Source organism: Acanthochromis polyacanthus, chromosome 8 (genome assembly GCF_021347895.1).
Source record: "Acanthochromis polyacanthus isolate Apoly-LR-REF ecotype Palm Island chromosome 8, KAUST_Apoly_ChrSc, whole genome shotgun sequence".
Taxonomy (NCBI): Eukaryota; Metazoa; Chordata; class Actinopteri; family Pomacentridae; genus Acanthochromis; species Acanthochromis polyacanthus.
This window is the reverse complement of record NC_067120.1, coordinates 13,463,701-13,485,905: the sequence shown is the minus strand read 5'-3', so window position 1 is coordinate 13,485,905 and position 22,205 is coordinate 13,463,701. Positions and strand designations below refer to the sequence as shown.

General features: G+C 41.8%; 2 protein-coding genes across 2 annotated transcripts; both read right to left on the bottom strand.

Moving 5' to 3' along the window:
* Positions 1-6,464: 6,464 nt before the first annotated feature.
* LOC110950339 (vesicular glutamate transporter 2.1) lies at positions 6,465-20,480 on the bottom strand. The gene is made up of 12 exons (XM_022192879.2): positions 19,674-20,480; positions 18,112-18,367; positions 17,598-17,716; positions 16,610-16,724; positions 15,531-15,618; positions 15,197-15,283; positions 14,261-14,403; positions 14,023-14,172; positions 12,283-12,415; positions 12,081-12,191; positions 11,859-11,986; positions 6,465-8,874 (listed from the first exon to the last, which is right to left on the bottom strand). The coding sequence occupies exons 1-12, from the start codon at positions 19,757-19,759 to the stop codon at positions 8,545-8,547; spliced, it is 1,746 nt and encodes a 581-aa protein (XP_022048571.1). The 5' UTR covers positions 19,760-20,480; the 3' UTR covers positions 6,465-8,544.
* Positions 20,481-20,730: 250 nt separating this feature from the next.
* LOC110950340 (succinate receptor 1-like) lies at positions 20,731-22,090 on the bottom strand. Its single transcript, XM_022192880.2, has one exon. The coding sequence runs from the start codon at positions 22,017-22,019 to the stop codon at positions 20,928-20,930; it is 1,092 nt and encodes a 363-aa protein (XP_022048572.2). The 5' UTR covers positions 22,020-22,090; the 3' UTR covers positions 20,731-20,927.
* Positions 22,091-22,205: the final 115 nt, after the last annotated feature.

Sequence of the window (22,205 nt, the reverse complement as noted above, 5' to 3'; positions counted from 1 at the left end):
CCAACCAATGAAGGACATATGCATTCGGTTGGATAAAAACCAACAATGACTGGAGATATCTAACGTGCTCTTATCTTATAAATACACTTAAAGCATTTTGATTTTTGGACAATTTTAGAGTTTTGTTCAATAAGCGAATGAGTATTTCTAGCTTCTATTTGCAACCAAGGAGTGCCTTAGCATGTAATCTCTGGGCTGTTTCAGTGACAGATTTTTTTCTTTTTTAGATTTTGTGCTTCTCACTCTTATTCGCAGCCTTACACAGAGCTGGCAGAGCGAGTGAGCAGCCGTGGAGATGATTCACAAGTGTTAGTGTCAGACTCCAAGAAGCTTACAAGAAAATCAAGATAATAATTCGGTGCTTTGCCTCTATCAATCTATATTTACTGAAATCTCTGATATTTATGTAAGAAAAACAGTTGTTTGACATGTTTGAACACTATACACACGTGGACAAAATTGTTGGTACCCCTCAGTTAAAGAAGGAAAAACCCACAATTCTCACTGAAATCACTTGAAACTCACAAAAGTAACAATAAATAAAAATTTATTGAAAATTAAATAATCAAAATCAGCCATCACTTTTGAATTGTTGATTAACATAATTATTGAAAAAAAACAAACTAATGAAATAGGGCTGGACAAAAATGATGGTACCCATAACTTAATATTTTGTTGCACAACCTTTTGAGGCAATCACTGCAATTAAACGATTTCTGTATTTGTCAATGAGCGTTCTGCAGCTGTCAACAGGTATTTTGGCCCACTCCTCATGAGCAAACAGCTCCAGTTGTCTCAGGTTTGATGGGTGTCTTCTCCAAATGGCATGTTTCAGCTCCTTCCACATATGTTCAATGGGATTCAGATCTGGGCTCATAGAAGGCCACTTTAGAATAGTCCAACGCTTTTCTCTCAGCCATTCTTGGGTGTTTTTGGCTGTGTGTTTTGGATCGTTGTCCTGTTGGAAGACCCATGACCTGCGACTGAGACCAAGCTTTCTGACACTAGGCAGCACATTTCTCTCCAGAATGCCTTGATAGTCTTCAGATTTCATCGTACCTTGCACACTTTCAAGACACCCTGTGCCAGATGCAGCAAAGCAGCCCCAAAACATTACTGAGCCTCCTCCATGTTTCACCGCAGGGACAGTGTTCTTTTCTTCGTATGCTTGGTTTTTGAGTCTATGAACATAGAGTTGATGTGCCTTACCAAAAAGCTCCAGTTTGGTCTCATCTGTCCAAAGGACATTCTCCCAGAAGCTTTGTGGCTTGTCAACATGCATTTTTGCAAATTCCAGTCTGGCTTTTTTATGAGTTTTTTTCAGCAGTGGTGTCCTCCTTGGTCGTCTCCCATGAAGTCCACTTTGGCTCAAACAACGACGAATGGTGCGATCTGACACTGATGTACCTTGGCCTTGGAGTTCACCTTTAATTTCTTTGGAGGTTGCTCTGGGCTCTTTGGATACAATTCCAACGATCCGTCTCTTCAATTTGTCATCAATTTTCCTCTTGCGGCCACGTCCAGGGAGGTTGGCTACTGTCCCGTGGGTCTTGAACTTCTGAATAATATGAGCCACTGTTGTCACAGGAACTTCAAGCTGTTTAGAGATGGTCTTATAGCCTTTACCTTTAAGATGTTTGTCTATAATTTTTTTTCGGATGTCCTGGGACAATTCTCTCCTTCGCTTTCTGTTGTCCATGTTCAGTGTGGTACACACCTTTTCACCAAACAGCAGGGTGACTACTTGTCTCCCTTTAAATAGGCAGACTGACTGATTATGAGTTTGGAAACACCTGTGATGTCAATTAAATGACACACCTGAGTTAATCATGTCACTCTGGTCAAATAGTTTTCAATCTTTTATAGAGGTACCATCATTTTTGTCCAGGCCTGTTTCATTAGTTTTTTTTTTTTTAAATAATTATGTTAATCAACAATTCAAAAGTAATGGCTGTTTTTGATTATTTAATTTTCAATAAATTTTTATTTATTGTTACTTTTGTGAGTTTCAAGTGATTTCAGTGAGAATTGTGGGTTTTTCCTTCTTTAACTGAGGGGTACCAACAATTTTGTCCACGTGTGTAAATGAAGCCCGTAAATGCCAAAGAATCTTTTTTTTTTTTTTTGATAGGCAGTTGTATTTAGCTACACATGTAAATGGCCACTTTCACTGACCATCAGTCTAATATAATGCAGCTTTTTACCCACAAATTGCCCTCTGTAAGTAGCTTGTAGGGTTATAGGTGCATTAAAAGGTGCATTGTTCACTAAACTGAAGGTGATAAAACTTGTTAGTCTCAGCTATAGAGTTTCGTATTTGTCCATGAGTGGTATTTGTGTTTTACTCTCAGTGAGGTAATGTCTTATGTGGACGTTAAATCACAGCTGAAGCATCCTGTATTCCCTGCCTTATTTTATATTCCATCCAGTGTAATATTGTTCCCTGTCAGCGTGGGGTAACAAACTGGAGTGCGACGTGCTGAGGGGGACGGCTGTTCTGCAGCTTCTAAAGGGTCATGAAGGATAACATTCATTAAAACTCAGAGCCAGCCACCATCTGGTGGAGTGAATAGGGAGTCCTCTGAGGGGGGAGGCTGTGGGAGGGTAGAGCCCTCCCTCGGCACGTGCCTAAGCCGCTCCAGCATGGCCCTGGCGTGGCCTCGGTGACGGATCACACAGGCAGGAGGACCCCACCGAACACCTGTGTCCCACTCAGAGCCTGCTGATCATCAGACGAGCAGCGAGCGCCAGAGGCTGATGCTTTAATTTGGTTTGTTGCAGTGAAGCTGCGAGAAGAACGCTGTAAATGTGTGTCATGTTGGTGCAGCTCGTGAGGAAGGTTTTCTCATTGTCCTCTGCTTGACATCCCAAAAAAATCTGCTCTGTCAGACTCCAGTGAGGCGCTGTGGTTGCAGAAACAACGCTGCATGTTGAGGAGAGGGAGGGAGTTGGTTTTTAGTACAAAAGAAAGCAGAACTGCAGTGATGAAGGGATTGATTGGCCACTTGAGAAAAATTAAAAGTTGATCATGTCATTGTTTGAATTTTTTTGTTTAGGAAAAATGTCCTTTGTTTAAGCTTCTCCCGTCTAAAGATAGATAGATAGATGGATAGATAGATGCTTTTTTAATCCCGAGGGAAATTCAAATGTGTTTTCATGTCATTATTTTTAATTACATGTCTTAACATTATATTAAACTAAATATCTTAAGGTTCTGGACAAAACAGGACAACTGATGACATACCTAAAGTTCTATGAAATTCTGATGATATTCACACCATTTATTAATTGATTACTTGAGAAAAGATTACAAAATTAATCACTAATACCTGTTTTTCTACATGTGACATGAAATATAACATACAGAAGATCAAGAGACAAAATCCAAACTTATCTGCTAACATGCAGTCATGATTTTATCCAGGTTTCTCTCAGCGTTGGTAAAGGGCCTGTCGGTGCTGAGAGTATCATGTGAAATCTAATCATCCTTTGTCTGCGTGTGTGTGATGCTATATGAGCATGTATGAAGCTGTCAACGCGATCTGATATGGGGGAGGGGAACCAACTGGATGTACTGTGATAGATTACCTCACATGCAACTGTAGGAAACCAGTTCTGAGGAGGAAAAACCAATTGAACGCAGCATTCCCCTTCCTCTGATTCAGCTCTCGTTGCAGACAAACGGCAGGTCTGAGAATGGCACCTCTGTTTCTCTGCCTCATTACTGTGGGTGATATGAAATCCAGTTTGGTGCCTATAAATGTTTAAGTGAGGCTGGAAAGTAAAGTGCAGAACAAACTGAGGATAGCAGACGCTTCTCATTGTTGCAGGGAGCTGAGAAAATGGAGATTTTTGCCGCGGGAACAATTTGCATTTGTCTGTCTGTGTGACGGATCCTCATCTCAATAACAAGGACGAGGTTCAGGAGTCAGTTTGGAAACATGGCTGATGAAAATAGTAATTCCAGGGTGCTCGTGTGTTGTAGTGGGAGGAGATCAGTGGCACGTAACACGTCATTTTATGTAAAACTAATTTTGGGTCGAGAAGCTCTCCATTAATAAAGCAATTAACAAGGGAGGAGAAGGAGGCGTGTCTAAATTCAGTCGCCCTGAGGTGCTGTAATGTCACACTGGAGGGTGTCATAAAACTTTAATTACTCCAATACTGCTTTGAAATTTGCAGTTTACTTACGTCATATTCTAGCCTGTGAGGGAGTTGAATTCTACAGTGCAAATGAGCAGATATTGAGTCAGCAGGCCGGAATTATTTCTGAAGACATTTTGGGTTGTGGATGAGACAGAAGAGGAGGGATCAGGAGGATAATTGCATGCAGGCGGAGTCCCAGAGGAGGCGTGCTACCCTGTCATCAAACACTCATTCTGGCTGGGCCTCATCCCATTACAGTCCCCCAGGAGCCAAACTGCACCTGCCCCACAGGCCGACAACCACTCAATCCCCCTTCCCCTCGCCCTCACAACATCACAATGAGATGCTGCAGAGGCAGGAAGGGTCGATGTAACAGGCAGAGAGTCTGCACATATGAATGAAACGCTGACGCCGGATCTCGCCCAATTACTGTGCACGTCACCGGTGTAACAGCCATGACCAGTGCGGCTGGTTAGGCATGAGAAAACATGTTCCACGTGGGTGCTGACACAATTGTGTTTTCTGTCAAATTAACATGTGCACCGAGGAGCAGGCGGCGGTGAGCGTTAATGGTTTCCCTCCTCAGCTGGGCAGATAATCAGGGGAGAAAAAGCTGAGATTTATTGTAACTGCTGCCACCGCCGCTGCTGCTGGGAGATGATTCAGACGTGGAGCTGCTTCCTGTGATCGAACCATCAGTCAACACAGTGAAGTGCTCAGTCTGTCCATCATGTGCATAAAACCAGTGGTCAAAACCTTAACCCCCACCCCCACAGACTTCATGCCTGTCCATCATTTCTCTGAGGTGAGAGAGGAGCGGTAAAGAGAACATATTCACCTTTTCCTACAGTCAGAGGACAGTGGAACACCTACACACTATTTTCTGAAACTTCAAAATGATGGAAAATCCCCAAATTCAGTCAGTAACGGCTTCACAAAGCCAACATAAGCAACCTTGGATGATACTGATAAGGGATATCTGGGGAAATTTAATGAAAGAGCCTGATGAAAAACAAAAAATGATGAAAAACTGTAAGTTTTGCTTGCACTGAATGAACACTTTCAGCGAGAACTCAACAAATATTGAATTTTAGTCCTAAATGACCTCTTCATTGACTGTTCCACACCTGGCAGATTTGAATAATATCGCATTTTTATAACAGATACGGTGAGAATCTAAATTTGATCCGTACTCTAACACACCACCGAGCTCTTGGAGGAAAAATCTGAGTGCTGCTTGGTGATGGACGCCATCTTTCCCTGAATTATTTACCACCTCAATGAAGGGCAGCAGTTTGTGGGCCTCCAGAGTGATGTGTTGGACAATCTGCAGAGAAGCACACAGCAGCCACAGACGGTAGTATCACATTTCTGATTCTCTGACTTCAGTTTTTTCTGTCTCCCATAAGACCTCTGTCCCTGAATTTAATATACAACAGATATGGAAACATTCACATCATGTTCGAGTTTAGTTTGTGAACTATATAAGACGCTCTGTGTACATCCAAATTGGCTCATTCTAAACATTAAGTAATAATTATGTGTGCAAGCAAGGATGGCAACTACTTATCATGTTCATTGTCAATTAATATGATGGTTAATATTTCAATTAGCTATAGAAAATGTCTGAAAATATGAAACAATTTCCAATGACGATTGTCTTAAGCTAAAGGTTGACCTATTTACTGCTCATTTTTCCCCAAATTAAAATCAAAAATCCAAATATATTTAGTTTATTGTCCTTAAAGAGTACAAATTCAGTAAATATTCATGATTAACTTGGATCTTGTGATCATTCTGGCAATTTTTCCAGTTAATCTAATCGTAGCAATTATTGGCAAACCAACATAAAACATTCTCTATGCATATGGAACCTCAATATGAATATATTAGTATAAGCATGTATTTCTGATACAGACCTATTTCATAGTGCATTTTTAGTATTATCATGCATTATTCACATTATTTTCCACAGGTTTTTTGCTTCGTTTTAATTGTCATAGTTTTGTATCTTACTGAATTTTATCAAGTGAGATCAACAGGCCTATTCCCATCTGCTATTTCTTCTTAACTCTTTCTTTCCTTCAGCATTTTTTATGTATAAAATATATACTTTCAGCCTGATGTTAGCACAACTGTTTCATGAAACCTCAACTGAAATGTAAAGTAAGTATGCACACGGTATCACAATCATGCTTATGCTACATGCCATTTTTTAAAACTAATACATAAAGTTTTTTTTCCTCATTGTTTCTCCAGAAAATGTGAGACGCTTAAAAAACAGTAAGCACAACGATAACTACAAAAGCAACACGACCTTCCAAGTCATCAGCACATTTAATTTAAATTCAAACTTTCAATTGAACATTTATCCTTTAAAACACAAATGGATTCTGCATTTAAACCATATTGATCCGTCACGTGATTGGACTTAATGAAGGAGCTCGGTCAATAGTTGGTAAATTTAACACTTTCTACCTCCGCTGTGCAGAGAGGAGAAGCCGAGTGCGTTTCCAGCCTTCCACATTACACACTTTACACTCTCACAAGGTGTTTCTTTTTTCAGTTAAGCATCTGATTTTCATTCCTTTGCCTGCGCAGCAAGGCGTGAGGTGCCGCTGAGAGCTTTAATAGATTCATCACACTTTTATACACTAACACGACACCTCAGCAGCACTTTCTTCACCTCATATTAAAGTCAGAAGTCCTCGTTTGTGGGGATATAAAGTCTGGTAATATCGCTAGCTTTACTGTTCATCTGTCCTTTTTCCAATTACCAGGCCACAGGGTCCAATACTCTCCCCCCGACTCTAGAGACCCCTGCCATTGATTTACTAATGAGAAACATGGAGAGAACAGGAGATGCTTGGCAGTGATTGGAAAAACTGAGAATCACATCAACACACAATATGATAAAAATGACAAAAATATATGACTTTTTGGTATTTTTTTTTTATAAAATGATATGAGTATTTTTATAACACTTTTTTGACATCAACATACCTCTTCATTAAACACAATATTAGAAGCCATAAAATCACATTTATCTGTTTACATAAATTTCAGGCACAAAGCCATAATAGCATCTTTTGGTCATCTTAAACATTCTTAAATATTCATATATTTTAAACATCCTTGCAGATTTCATACAGCAAATGAAGGAAAGTGTTAAACAGCAAATAAAGTCAGGTGGAAGAGCCATCTAGTAATTCATGAGGTCCACTCAAATGTGACAATATCAATGTGTCAATAAAGTACTTCTGGTGACAATGACAACAACCAAGGAACAGCAAGAGATCACGAAACTTGGTTGTTCATACACGGTACTGCATTCCCCGCTGTCAAAATGCAACAACATCTCCTGCATCATGAGCACTAAAGCTGGATTCTCCAGACACTAGTAATTTGTTAAAACATACACCGTAATGTTGATCATCACATGACTCAAAAACAACTACAGTTAGATACAGCAAGCCAGTGTTACATTACGAAACAGAATGTGATGGGTGGCGGCTGGTACACAGAATTTATTGCAGTGCACACCAAACATCAATAAACAATGTCTTCTGAGCTGCTGCCTTCGAAACTTTTTTGATTTGTCTCACATCACGACCAGAACCTGATTATTATGAAAGTTCATTTTTATTATTCATAGTGGCAGAAGACACTTATCTAAGAACAAAGCAGTAGGCTGAATGAGGACTACCAGTGACTGTGAGGCGGCTGCATCTGAAACATTGATCTGAGCAAATTCATGCAACAAACACACACTAAAAGTCTACGGTTCAATTTCACTCACGCTATTTTTGTCTTATCGTGTATTACAGGCCTCGCTCCAGAAGACCTTTTTTGCAAGCAGACGTCTCCCTGAAGAGGTGCTGTCCATGAAAAATATGGCCTTTTATATTAATGTTAACACAGATCAACGACCCAAAATCCACAATAGTCTCACAGAAACAGTATACGGGTATATACAGTACATAAAACACATTTGAGAAACAGAATAGAATCTTGTTTTTAGAATACTTAGTTTCAGTGCAATCAGAGTGGTATTTCAGAGAAAGACCCTATATGATGGTCAACTGCAGTGTCATCTGGCTCATGTTGTTCAAGTAGACTGATGAGGTTTGGGTGTCTAAGTAGCACAACATAGTTCTGCAGCTTTCTTTGCAACCGCTGTCTGTATTATGAAGCCCTGCGGTGTAGATGTGATGAGAAACGTGAGAATCTAATGAGGATTGTTCTGCATTGCAAGTAACTATTTCTTTACAATTGGCTTTTGAAACTAGTTTCACGTGAACACACAGAATGGATTTAAATATGTAATATAATGCTTATTTGTGCAATCTCTGATGGAGAGTCTGTTTTTTGTAGGCAGACTCACCACGACTGTCTGGTTTAAGAATAGCCTCGCTCAGCGTACATCTTCCCCGCTGGCTCCTGTACATATTCCTCCGTCTTATCCCAGTCCTGCACCCAACCTCCGTTGAGCTGAGCCGTGGCCCCGTAGCTCTTGGCCGGACCACCCATCGCGCCGTAGCCCTGCGTGATGTCGCCTGTCTCCTCGGCCAGCTCGTCCTCGTCGATAAAACCACACTTCTCCTCGCTGGTTTCCTCAGGGTCGGCCCATGGCTGTTTCTCCCCAGATGCAAAGATCCCGTAAAACACCACGCCTCCGTAATGCACGAGAGAGGCGATGAGGAAGACGTACTGCCACTCTTCCCGGGTCTAGGAGCAGAAAAGAGTTGTAACCAGACTGAGGCATTTCCGAAAGGACTTCATACTAGAAGCAATGAAGTCTTATATGAACCAAACATTGTAGTTGTATCACATGTCAAGTTTATGCCAAGGTTGAGTTAGGAAGTGGTTGAGGAATCATGGTTCGGGTTAAAATAGTAACAGTTGGGGAAACACTGGGATTTGGGTTGAAATGACTACTTTGTTTATGTTGCAGCACTTTTGCTATCATTTTATAATAACGATCATGTGGTTAAGATCAGGGTATGACGGCAGTCATGCTTGAAAACAGAAGAAAAATTTGCAAAGTCTGATATTTTTCTGGGCTGCTCAGTGGAATAGTGGTTAGCACTTTCGCCTTGCAGCAAGAAGATCCTTGGTTTGAATCCTGGGGTGGGCCTGGGATCTTTCTGCATGGAGTTTGCATGTTCTCCCTGTGCATGTGTGGGTTTTCTCCGGGCACTCTGGCTTCCTCCCACAGTCCAAAAATATGCTGAGGTTAATTGGTTACTCTAAATTGCCCATAGGTGTGAATGCGAGTGTGATTTTTCGTCTGTATATGTAGCCCTGTGACAGACTGGCGACCTGTCCTGGGTGTCCCCTGCCTTCGCCCGAGTCAGCTGGGATAGGCTCCAGCACCCCCCGCGACCCTAATGAGGATAAAGCGGTGTATGGAGAATGGATGGATGGATGATATTTTTCTGATCTCTTCATCCACCCCAACCTCCTCCTTACATCTCCCAACTTCTTCCTTTACTTCTCTTAGAACTTCTGCAGCCACGAGTGAGTTTTACCACTTCAATCTAAATGTCTACCTTTTTGAAACACTTGATGAAATGAACTGATGCGGTTGTTTTTCTTGATGCCATCTCATCTACATGACACTTTAACAAACTAAATTTGTTTGCGATGTTGAAGATCCTTTCTATTGGATATCTTTGTTTTCGTTAAGTTGTATACATATCCATTTGCATGCTGAAAGACACATCATGAATGATTTAAACAGTAAACGCAATGGCAGAGCATTTCCACCTTGAAACTGCAGTGTACCATTGATTGGTAAAAACATTCAGACTTCCTGGGTTTCATATAACAAATGTAAGTAACCAATCCTGTCAGCTTGTGAGGTGGGGGGTTACCATATCAGACCATGTGTTGTGTTTTCAGTTGCAAAGAAGAAATTGCGAGCCTTTATCTAACTTTAGCAACATATTATTATTCGTTTGATGATGTAGTGAAGCTGAAGACTTCTGTTGTTTGTGGAGAGAGCAATACATAATCCACATTACCATTCTGATACACTGACTTTTAGGAAACCCTGTACAGTTTGCTCTTCATCTTATTCACAATCGCTTTCTTGTTCTAAGACGTCTGCCTGCATTACTCCAATGATAAAACCTGCCATTATGTGGCAACTTAGAGTTCTGCAGTGTTTGAGCAGGTCAGCAGCAGAAAAGTGGATCAAGCTAGAGGCCATGGGCGTAACGGACGCGGGGTACGCGTGGGACATGTCCCCCGCACTTTCCACATCTGTCCCCTCTGTCCCCCGCACTTTTTTTTTTTAGCCGTTACAACAGTTAAACCCATACCCGTTATTAGCATTCAGTAACGTGTTTTCCCGAGCCGTCTTTGAATGCACCATGAGCGCATGCTAACGCAGGTGTTCCACAGGAGACGTGCTGCTGTGCTGAGCAGTGCTGAACGTGCGTCTGGAGTAATGTTTAGCAAACCAGCCAGAGCCAGCAAGAAGCAAAAAACTTTACACAGTTCTTTCCAAACAAACCGTGTAAGTTGTGTGACCTTGTTGGATGCAAACAATGTTAGACTTGTTAGCTAAATGATGACAAGGTAAAACGTGGCAATATATCAATATGTTAAGCTAGTTAACAATAATTTAAATGTTGTTGCCTCTGTTACATTACTGCTAATTAGTTTATTCTTGGAATAAACCCAGTCCTCTTTCATTTCTGGGCAGAAGATGTGCTCACAATTGCTCTCCATGTATTTAAGTCTTTTGGTCCCAAAAGAGGAGAGTCAGGGAGGAGAAAAAAGAATAGGCTATCTATGGTATAAATTTACAACTATTTTTTACTCCTTCTCTTTCAAATTGTATCTCAGACTTTTGATTTTCAGATTTTTTAATGATTATTTTGATAACAAAGAGCAGAGTCAGGCAGGAGATGGACCAGAGGCGGCAGCCAGCAGTAATGTTGACCATGCAGGGTCTGCAGAGGTGAAAAAAAATATGTATCTATGGGTTAAAGTGATTTTGAGGTTAAATTCTACTGCAATTTTTACTCTTCCTAATGCTATTTCAGAATTTTTCTTACCACATTTTTTGTTTATTGCCATAACAGAAAGAGCAGAGTCAGGGAGGAGATGGATCAGAGGCCAGCAGCAGGGACAAGGATGTAGGGTCTTTACAGGTAAGGAGAGATTATAACTTCCTGAAAATATGATATCTATTGCAGGGAGAAACCAGGCAGTACTGATCATTTCATGTTCAGTGTTTGGCACCTTTGGCTACTCGTCCAGTAGATGTTCAAGGGACATTGTTGTCAACTCAACTAGAGTTTGGTCACTAAAACTTTAGATTTTATAGTTTAAAGTTTTATACTTTATAGTTTAAAGAACTAGCCTAGTTGGTCCCCTGGTATTGTACTGTGGCTGTTAGGGATTATGTGGTTCTTTAGCCACTAAGGACGGTGCAATTAAATGTAAGAGAATGATAAATCGCTCTGAAAAATGTGTCCCCCTCACTTCTAAGATGGTGGTTACGCCCATGCTAGAGGCATATTCACAGATCACATTTACTAGCGAAGCAAAGGTGTGGAGTTACATCTAATCCATTTTAAATCATACAGATCTACGGGAGAAACTTTTAACTATGAGATTAGTTTTAATTTTTTTTTAAAAAACTGCAGCTTTAAAAATATATCTGTATTGTATTAACATTTACATCAGAAATGACTCACCTTGTTCTTTGTCATTGCTCCCACAATAAGTGGGCAGACCATCCCTGACAGAGTACCCACACCGTTGGATATGCCCATGAGGATGCTGGCATAGCGAGGAGCGATGTCTAGATGGTTCACGTTGAAACCTACGGCAAGAAGAGGAGACGGTTCTGACTCAGATGCTCTTTTGAACGGTGATTTGATAGAAGGTGAGCAATATTCCACTGTTCCTAGACTCACCTGATATTGCAAAACCGCTAAAACCCACCGCCAAAACTAGGAAAGAGATGGCCACCCCCTTACTGTGAGAGTAGCCAACCACTAATAAGAGAGTAGCTTCCATACCGAACCCTGAAAGCAACAGAACCAGAGTTATTAGTTGATGAGAAGTGTTTCTTTAATATCAGAGGGACAGACAGAAAGCTGATGGTTAAAGCCTCACCTCCACAGTTCATGATTTTGCGCACCGTAGTGGTGGACATGATGTTGTGGGTCCGCAGGTAATCCGCTAACTGGCCTCCTAAAGGCACGATGATGGTCATAACCAGGTGAGGAAGAGCCGACAGCATTCCAACCTGAAAAACCAGCAGATATTTTTCTGAAACAACTGCGACAGCTACAGAGAAACTGTCATAACAAAAATGAGTCTCCCAGTGTCAGAACAACTGTCCCTTTGACTCCAGTATCGCATGTGAGCAATAATTCACCTCAGTAATCTCAGAATCTCATCCTGATCCTGAATTACACCTGTCAGAGCAGCTTGAGTCATGATGTGCACTCTGACTGGAGGGCAAAGATGAGTGAGACTGAGTGGATTACGTTGCTGGGATGATGCATTTTATTTAGGGAAGATGAATTCATCACAAAATAACCCCATTAAATGTTTCATTTTGCTTTATAGTCCACGTTCAGATGTTTTCTTGTAACAATCATGCATCTTGTGACAGGGAATACTGGAAATCTTTTTATGATGTCACTTAATTCTACATCTTTTCTTTTTTGTTTTGTAAAACACAACAAGACTAGTAACACGCACTGAATGAGAATCACAATTCTGACTCCGCTGCACTGGTACATTCTCAGTTTCATGTTAACAACTAAACTTATAAAACCTGTTAGTATTAGGCTGGCTCTGTAAGGAATTTTATATTTGTAACTCTATGATTGCTATCCTCACCCTTCTCATCCCCACTTTCACCCCAACCGGTCGAGGCAGTTGAATGCCTTCCCTGAGCCTGGTTCTGTCAGTTTTTCTTTCCCCTCCATTCCCCATGTTTTTTTTTTTAATTTTGTTTGTTGCACTGTTGCTCACAGTCAGTCCAAATGCAACTTTGGATTGTTGGGTTGTTTTCTGTTTGTAATTCGTAAGGTCTTTACCTTACTATGCTAAGCGCTGTGAGATGACATATGTTCTGAATTTGTGCTAAATGAATGGAACTGAATTGGATTCATTGATTTTTAGGGCAGCTGAAGCAATTTGTGACTACAACATTAACGTACTGCATCACTATTTCTGTTCTTCCCTTCCCTGGTTGCAATATCTGGCTCTTTAACCACTACACACTACACTATGTTCATGAGGTCACGAGCTCTCAACAGCTGTCCTATTTGACCAAATACTATGATTAAAGCAAACCAAAACAGCAAATTGTGAACCAGACAGTTAAACGATGACCTTAAAGTAACTACAGAGTTCTAGAAAGCCGATGGAAACGGCAAATTCAGTCATAATTCTCTGTTGGTTTATTGTATCATATAATTTTCACATTGTTGACGCTCACCACTGTTATCGCTGTAAGAAATAATAGTTACAGCTGCTTTGGTATTTTTTCTCGACTCAGTTTTTTTAAAAATAACGGCAAAAATTCTAAAATTAAAATGCTAAGCCGACAAGAATAAAGAGAATAAAAAAGAATAGAACTTTTTTTTTAACCATTTGGATTGCACAATGTAAATGAAATAAAAATAGGACTGCTGTGATTTTTGTTGAGAGAGATCATAGCATAGATACTGGGAAGATTCTTACATTGCTTTTTTCACAAATTCAACCACATTAAACTTGATTAATTTATGCCATTGAAAATGCTAATTTGTGATCTTGACAATCTTACCACAGATCAGATGATGTATTCAAATGTTTTTAGGGCTAACAATAGGCATTATAAAGGATATATTTATTTACCTTGCTGATCTCAAAGCCAAAAACCTCTTCAAAGTATGCAGGCTGGCTGATGAGAAGCAGATAAAAGGTCCAGCTTCTGCAGAAGTTGGCCACGATGATTGCATAGACGGGCATGGAGGAGAAGAACTTCCTCCAGGGGGTCTTGAATTTCTGTTGAACATTTGTCAACACAGAATCAGCTGGATGCACGGCACACGGCATGACGACACAAATGAAGTGACACAGAATGAGGACTCACTTCCATGGCACCCATCAGCTGGGCGCTTTCACCAATGCTCTCCTCGATGTAACGGCGCTCCTCATCGGTGATGGTCGGGTGCTCTGCCGGGCTTTCATAGGACACCAAAATCCAGAACATGTACCAAACTATCCCAAAGGATCCTGAACGAATCACCAGAACCAAAAATGTCAGTTAGGACAAACCCTGATTGTTAAAACTTAAAGACCTAAATATTTTTTAGAGTGTTTTAGCAAAGAAAATAGTGAGCTGGTGTGCTGGAGCTGCAGCGAGGGTTGGGTGGTGACAGAGGTGGATACTTAATGGATCTGCATATTCTAAAGGATGCAAAAGTGTAGAATCACATCTACTCCATTTTAAAGCAGGAAGGGATTATTTTCATGTGTAAAATTTCTAAATATGTAGCTTCGGTATACATGAGTTTTTAAGGGTTTAAACAACAACTGGAGAGGATTTTATATTCTAGTGGAAATTCCATTATTTTCAACAATACCAAATACACACGTGTGAAGATTTTGAAGGAACTGTGTGTAAAAGTATGCAGAAATGTGACTGAATATCCCAGCTTTAACAACCACGGAGCTCTGCTCTGAACATTTCACTCAGCGTGAACATAATAAACTGACAGAAAACAGAGTTTAACACAGATATGATCTGACATTGTGGAATAAGATGATTTTTCTTGCTTGGAAGATATTTAGAAGGAGGTAAAAATGTGTATTTTGAAACTAGGCTAGCAGCTACAACTATTACAGGATGAGAGTAAATCCTGAAACAAAAGAAGACAGCAAACTGACTCGGTAATCTCACTTCCCCAACATTGTCTGTTGACAGTTTGTGTAAGGCTGCAGGAGTCGCTTTTTTTTTTTTAAATCAGCCTTTCATTCACAAGAAAAAGGTTGTTTTTCTCCCACTCTAAAATGTTGTGACACTCACCGTACACATAGAAGACAGAGGACCATCCAGTGTACTGGACCAGGATGCCGGCCAGAGGCATGGCTATCACCGCACCAGCATAGGATCCTGAACGAGACAGAACATTATGACTAAGCAGAAAGCGATCCCGGCTGTTTATCCAAAGATCAGTGTCGTCCCATTGTTGTAGCTACAAATGTGTCCAGGACACCGTTTAGGAACAATATTATGTCATTCTAAACCTGCATCTGAGTGCATAGAGTAATGTGAGGATGAAATCTGTCTGACACTAATGAGCTAATCTTGTTTTGTTTTTTTTCCACAGAAACCAAAGCCATGCGTGTATATTTTGTACCACAGAAGGAGATGGTTGCCAGACGACTTCTTTCCAGCGGTGGAGCCCATTTACTCCAGATCCCATGGCATGCTGGGTAAGTCACTCCCTGCAAAGCAAATGACATTATAGTCAAAGGTTGATCTGACATATTCCACTAACACAACTTTTGCACAAGATGCTGAAGTTTGTAATTCTACGAATACAGACGTCTATTTTTTTTTACACCTTTACTCAACAGAATTTACATTCTGCCTGACTGACACAGTTTCTTCTGATTCAACAAAGACTAGCAGGACAAATCTCAGTTAATAACAAACAAACTGACATGCATTGTGGCTGACCTTTCTAATAGAGACTAATGGCTTAGGTGTGAGTCTGTGCAAATTCGAACTGACTCCCCGTTCCATGAAAAAAAAAACTGAATTGCTCCCATTAAATCTTCATTACACACTAAGTGGCATACAATCAACTATTGATAGACACAAATTGCTGGGGCTTGCAGTGGGAGACACCCTGAAATGCTAATGTTTAATTTGTAGTAATAAGTCGTGGCGCTGCACGCAGCCAGCTCTCTGCTTTCTCTGCTCTCTCTCGTTGGTCATGAGCTGCTATTGAAACGACAGCATGCAGCTAAACAAAACAACAAAAGAGGATGACCTTCAATCTGATAATAGCATCTCTGAAATCGTGCCCCTTCTTGAGCTGTGGGAGCCGCCTGCATCAAGTGCTTTTTATCTCTTTTGTCCGACGTGTTTCTATGCGAACATGGAGCAGTTTCAGCACGACAAACCAACATACATAAGCCCGGCTATTCAGGGTTTTATGTTGTTTGCCGACTGCGTGCTAATCTGTGTACAGTTTAATGAATGGGGCCGCTGCATAATGGGAACCTTTTTTTCTTTTTTTTTGCAGTGGAAATTCAAACAGAAAGCAGGAGGGTTTAACATGGACCAGGAGATTTCTGTAAAACCTGGTTCAATACAGAATGTCAGGGCAGTTTCATCGGGGGTCAAGTTCAGCTCTCGGCTTGATAATGAGGCATCACTTTTGAGTCTTTTAAAGGTCAAAATCTGATGTGCAAAACTGTGCATCAGTACCTCCACCAACCCTTGTAATATCCTCACAAAGATGACACATCCATAGTGCACCCGGGCGGCGGAGGGAATGAACATGTTCAGGGTGGATGTCAGCACGATGGCAGCACCAAAAACTCTGCATAAACAATGTGTTGGGATTATTTGTCAAATTATTATCCAAACAAAATCATCATATTGTTCAGACAGAGACACAAGCAACAGTGCCGATCCAATGCAGGTACATTAAACACAGTCAAACATTCAATTAAACGTCTTCTATAATGTTGTACAGTGTAATTTTTTTACTACATACTGGATGAAAAACACTCATAATGAAGCCCTAATTGGATGCCACACACACACACACACACACAACAGGCAGTTATTCAGCTTCCAGGGGAGTGAGGAGAGGAGGTGTTTGCAGCAGAAGGCGTCAGTGGGCTCAGCTGACTTGGCATGATGAGGCTCTACAAAGATTTGCATCTTATTTTAGATTCCTCTCCCCACATAAAAATGCTTTAACAACCTTTAACATTAACACGTAGAGACCAGTACTGTGATCTTTCACCTTTAGTGTAGTCACATTCACAGCATTCTCCAAATGCTGTGCTTCCTCCTCAGAGTTATTGTTCTTTGTTGCACATTTTCTCTGTTCCTTTGTCTTACTGGAGCTGGCCAATCAGTTGTTAGTGCAATAATGTGGTAAAAATGGTCACTTAAAATCATACTAGGGTTCCTACTTGGAGCCACATTTCACACAGGGCTTTGGCTGGTGTGGTTGCCATGCCTCTCTCAACATAAAGGATTAGACATGGTAGTCCCATGGGAGCTCATTAACATGAGGAGGCACGCCTGGCGGGCATCAGCCAAATCCCCAGGTTAGCTGCTGGTTTCTTTAACATTCTCAGCACAAACACCACACCTCCAATTCAAAAATACAAAATTGACACCTATGTCTTAAAACTGCCACACATTATTATTATTATTATTATTATTATTTTATTGTTACCTGTTTGCAGCCAGTCTTGACGAGATATACCCTCCTGGAATCTGTGTAACTATGTAGCCCCAGAAGAAGGAGCCATGAATCATCCCCACGGTCTCTGGGTCCCAGTTGAATTTTGCTTTCTTTCAGACACATAAAAATAAAGACAATTACTTCTAAGTTTCAGGTGTAATTCGTTGATATTTCATTAAAACGATTCTTTTCTAGAGAGGAAGTAATTTCAGAAAGATATCGATGTTTAATTCGATGCTATAATGCTTTAGCAGTGATATTTGAGAGCAGAAGCGAAATTACGCACATTTTCGATAGAATTACGCATAAAAATAACACAAACTGCGCCAACTTGCGTGTAAAATATCATTTGAAATGTAATAGAAAAGCTAATGTAGTTGGATTTTCCTCCTCAGGTGGATTTAACCAGAAAAAACCTGTCATGATTTTTTCAATTTTTGCTCTGGCCCTGATCTCCTATCAGAAATGGGGGTTCCTGGTGTGGAGAGGCGGAGTTTACAGGCACCTCTTTGATGATGATCTTGCCGTTTTGATGGATCGTGTGGTTATTGACCATGCTGACGATGGCCACACCCAAGTTACACCGAATACCGAAGGAGATGCAGAAGCCGAGCCCGCTCAGCATCGCGATGATGTATCTGCGCGGCAGCCCGAAGCATGTGCAGTCACACAGGGGTGCCTTCCGCTCCTCGTCCGCCCTGGGTCTCCCATCCTCCGTCAGCTCGATGGCCTCACCTGTTTGCTGCTTCTTTTCGAGCCTCCTGCACGACAAGCCGATTATATAACACCGTTTTATTTGGGTTAAATTCAGAGCCGATTTGGATGTGCAAAATCAAAGGAATAGGCAGATTGAGGAGACAATCACAACTGATTTTCTTGATTTTACGCACAAACACAAACCTCCTGTATTTAGTTATGTAATGATTATCTTTTTCAACAAGCATTTTTATACTACAAAGAGAACTGGTTCCCATCGTGCTCCTTCAATAAGAGGCCTTTAATATCTCTATTTTCTTTAAATCGGACACAGGCCCCTGAAAGCCTGCATCCTTCTCACAGAGTCCAATTATCTTCTTTTATTATTCGTTTCTCGCAGAAAAGAAAAACGCTCACTGGATGGGAACCGAAGAGAAAATGACCTTCATACCGCATTGCAGCACTGTCAGCACCATCGTTGTTTAGAGTTATTTTTCACCCCTTTTCATTTTTTTTAAATTAGCCCTCATAAATACGGTGTTGGAATTCCGCTTTGAATCGGAATTTGTCCGCAGAAATCGTAATTTCTGAGCAAAACGCTGAAATGTGAAGGCCTCATCCAGTGGAATTACAGGCCTGCAGCTGCTTAAATCAAACCAACAGATTTTTTTTCCCCTTTCACAGCTTTCAGTCACGTTTCTGTGTTGCATGTTGGAATCAAATCCAACAACTGAAAATCAATTTTTAGGCCCCAAAAACGAACGAATAAAACGCACAAAAGATCAAATAAAGGGGGCTCTGTTTCTGGACCATTTGTGCCAAATTTGTTTTGGAATATTTGCTTTGCTTTCTCAGTGAGAATTTAAATGATTTAATTGTGTACTTCACTTCATCATTTCATCTCTTCTATAAATGGAAACAGTTTGCTTTCTAGTCAGATTTCTTCTGGACTTTGCTTCATATCTTTGTGAATATAAAAAAATAGAGGAAGTTAATTGATATGAAGCTCATCGATCTTGAATTAATACAGATGGATACATAAGGTAATATATATCCTCCGACCTTGTGTCACGACTCGTTCTGTTTCATTAATTATTAAAAACACCCACAGCTGCTGGTGGAGGGGACCAGCCTCCAGGGAAATATCTGATCCTTAAATATTCGGGCCACACGACTCTGCTTTCAACATCCCGTCCGTGATTCATGCCATAAAGAACAGATTTCCCTTTTGATTTGATTGTAACGCAGGAATGAGCCCATTAAAAACCAGTGCACGTTTGATGTGCCATGTTAACGTGCGTATTTCCTATTTTAATTCACCCCAGCGCGTCTGTGATTAAAAATAAATGCATATATTTGTTCTTTTCTTACCTGTACAGACTCCCGAGGGCCTTTCCTGCGATCTGTTTCAGCCCCTCTTTAGTGGTGGGGAGAGCTCTCTCCTTGCCAGGTTCCATATCCAAATAATCTTTCTAAAAAATTTCTATAATACTATAACAAATGGAAGTGCAGCATTAACGAGCATATTGTTGAGATATTATTCCAAATAACGCGCCTCTTCCTTTTACGCAGAAAACGGCCTCGATGTCCAGAAAAAGGAAAAGGTGAGCCAGAAAAATGGAGAAAGAGGACGAAACACGTTCAGTCAGAAAGGGCTGCTTTCACAGTCACAAAACAGCAGTCAAATAAGTCCGCTTTTGCCTTGCGCAATGTTAATCCGTGCAGTGCCATCTTAAGATCCAGCCAGCGATTAGAAAACAGCAGACAAATGCACAAGTTGGAGGGTCTCTTTTTTTCTTCTTCTTCTTTGGAGAAATCGAGGTGGGCAAACGTGAGAATCTGGAGCCGGTGGAGGTCGGTGCAGCTCCCGTCTAACCTGATGTGAGGAGCTCCGGTGTGGCGGCAGCCGGAGGAGGTTTCAGCACCGCGGACAGCGCGCAGCTCATCTACCTGTCAGCAGCTCCGAGCAGCGCCCCTCCTCCCTGCGCTCCTCTAATTCAATTACAACTTAAAAATCTCTCCACGGCCACAACCACCAATTCTACAACCTCTATCCTTCACTAATTTCTAAATGAGCTCAGAAAGCGTTTCCGGATGATGCTCAGACCAATTATAAATCACTTGGCGCAGCAGGCACAAAGCAGAGATCCCCCCGAATACACATCCTTTGCATTCGGTTATTTCCCAGGTTTAATTTGACCCATAGGAAGTAAAATCTGTGCTTAAAATGTGGAGATTAAAATTATGAAATTGACCGAACTGGGATTCAGCATTTTCATTGATAAAAAAAAGAAAGAGTTGCTTTTTACGCATGTGGAAGCAGATTGTAGTACAGTATGCAGGCAGCCACGCAGAGGCAGTGTTGTGTAAGAAAGCCAAGTAGATGGACTGATAAGAGATGAGATGAGATAAAAACCAGACTGGAAACCATTGTTGTGAGCAGTGTATTTATCAGATGTCACCACTTAAGTAAAACAGCTGGTTAAACAGGAAACACACGATTCTGAGAGCTGGATTATTTGTTTAGTCCTTCTACTGACACAGACTATGATCACATGTTTACAGCTTCATGATGTTTGACACAATCACTGAAACAACATTATTCATCTACAGATCCACAGCTCTCTATGGTCTGGGAGCAGCCGGTTCGCACACAGGTGTGACAGCAGACGTCTTCTGTCTTCTTCTCACCGTCATCCGGGACCGTTTGGACTTCACTGAGTCCACCTGCAGGCCCCCACAGTGAGGAAACATGACAACAAAAGTGCCGTAGAACTCCTTCCTGAACTGGCGGCCGATGAAGCAGCTGAACAGCGGGTTGACGCAGGTGATGAGGCCGCAGAAGCACATCTCCAGGGAGAAGAGCATGTCTGCAGGCCCCCAGGAGGAAGGGTTGTTCTGGTAGACCGCCCGCACCACGACGGAGGCGTTGCGGCTCAGGTGGTAGGGCAGGTAAAACAGCGCAAATAAGACCAACACTGCGCTCAGCAGCCGCCGCAGACGCAGCTGCTTGTTGTGCGGATCAGGCAGACGGCGCAGCTCTCTGACGCTGTGGAGGCCGCAGTAGCAGATGCAGAGCAGCGGGACGAGGAAGCCGAGGATGGAGCAGGAGAGGGAGTAGGGGAGGCTCTGCCAGGGCTCATTCAGGAGGACGTACAGGGTGCAAATGGTGCGGTTGCTCCCGGGGCAGGTCTGGATCAGAGTCATGGTGGCAACAGGTACACTGAGGAGCAGAGCGGACGTCCACAGCGCCGCGCACAGCAGGTAGGTCTGCCGGCGGCCCAGCAGCACGAGGGAGCGCAGCGGGTGAACAATGGCCAGATACCGATCCACACTGATGCATGTGACGAAGAAGATGCTGAGGTAGAAGTAGTTGTGGTAGAGCATCCTCACGGCCGTGCAGAGCGGCAGCCCCAGCGTCCAGCAGAGGTCACTCAGGTGGTAGTGGATGAGGAAGGGCAGCGCCAGCAGCCAGGAGAAGTCAGCCAGGGTCAGGTTGAAGAGGAACACCGTGCTGCGGGTCCATCTGCGCAGGCGGTGGGAGAAAACCCAGAGGGAGAGCAGGTTGAGGGGGAGGCCGAGGATGAGCACAGCCAGGAAGAAGGAGGGCATCACGTAGAGCTGCACCACAGGTAGAGCCTTGCTGGTGTCCAGGTCGCAGTAGACCTCAGCTGGGGGCTGGAGGAGGTTTAAGAGGAGGCTTAGATGGATTTTCATCTAAAGCTTCAGTTAGCCAGCCTCAAATTAAACATATGCAGAGGTATTCACTCTCACATACAAAGCTTAGAAACCACTCTTCCAGAATTAGATAACTGCACTGAAAAACATTTTTATTGATTCATAAACTCACCCTGACTCATTAAATCCATTAAACCCTTACCTGAACCTGAGTGTTGCCCATGC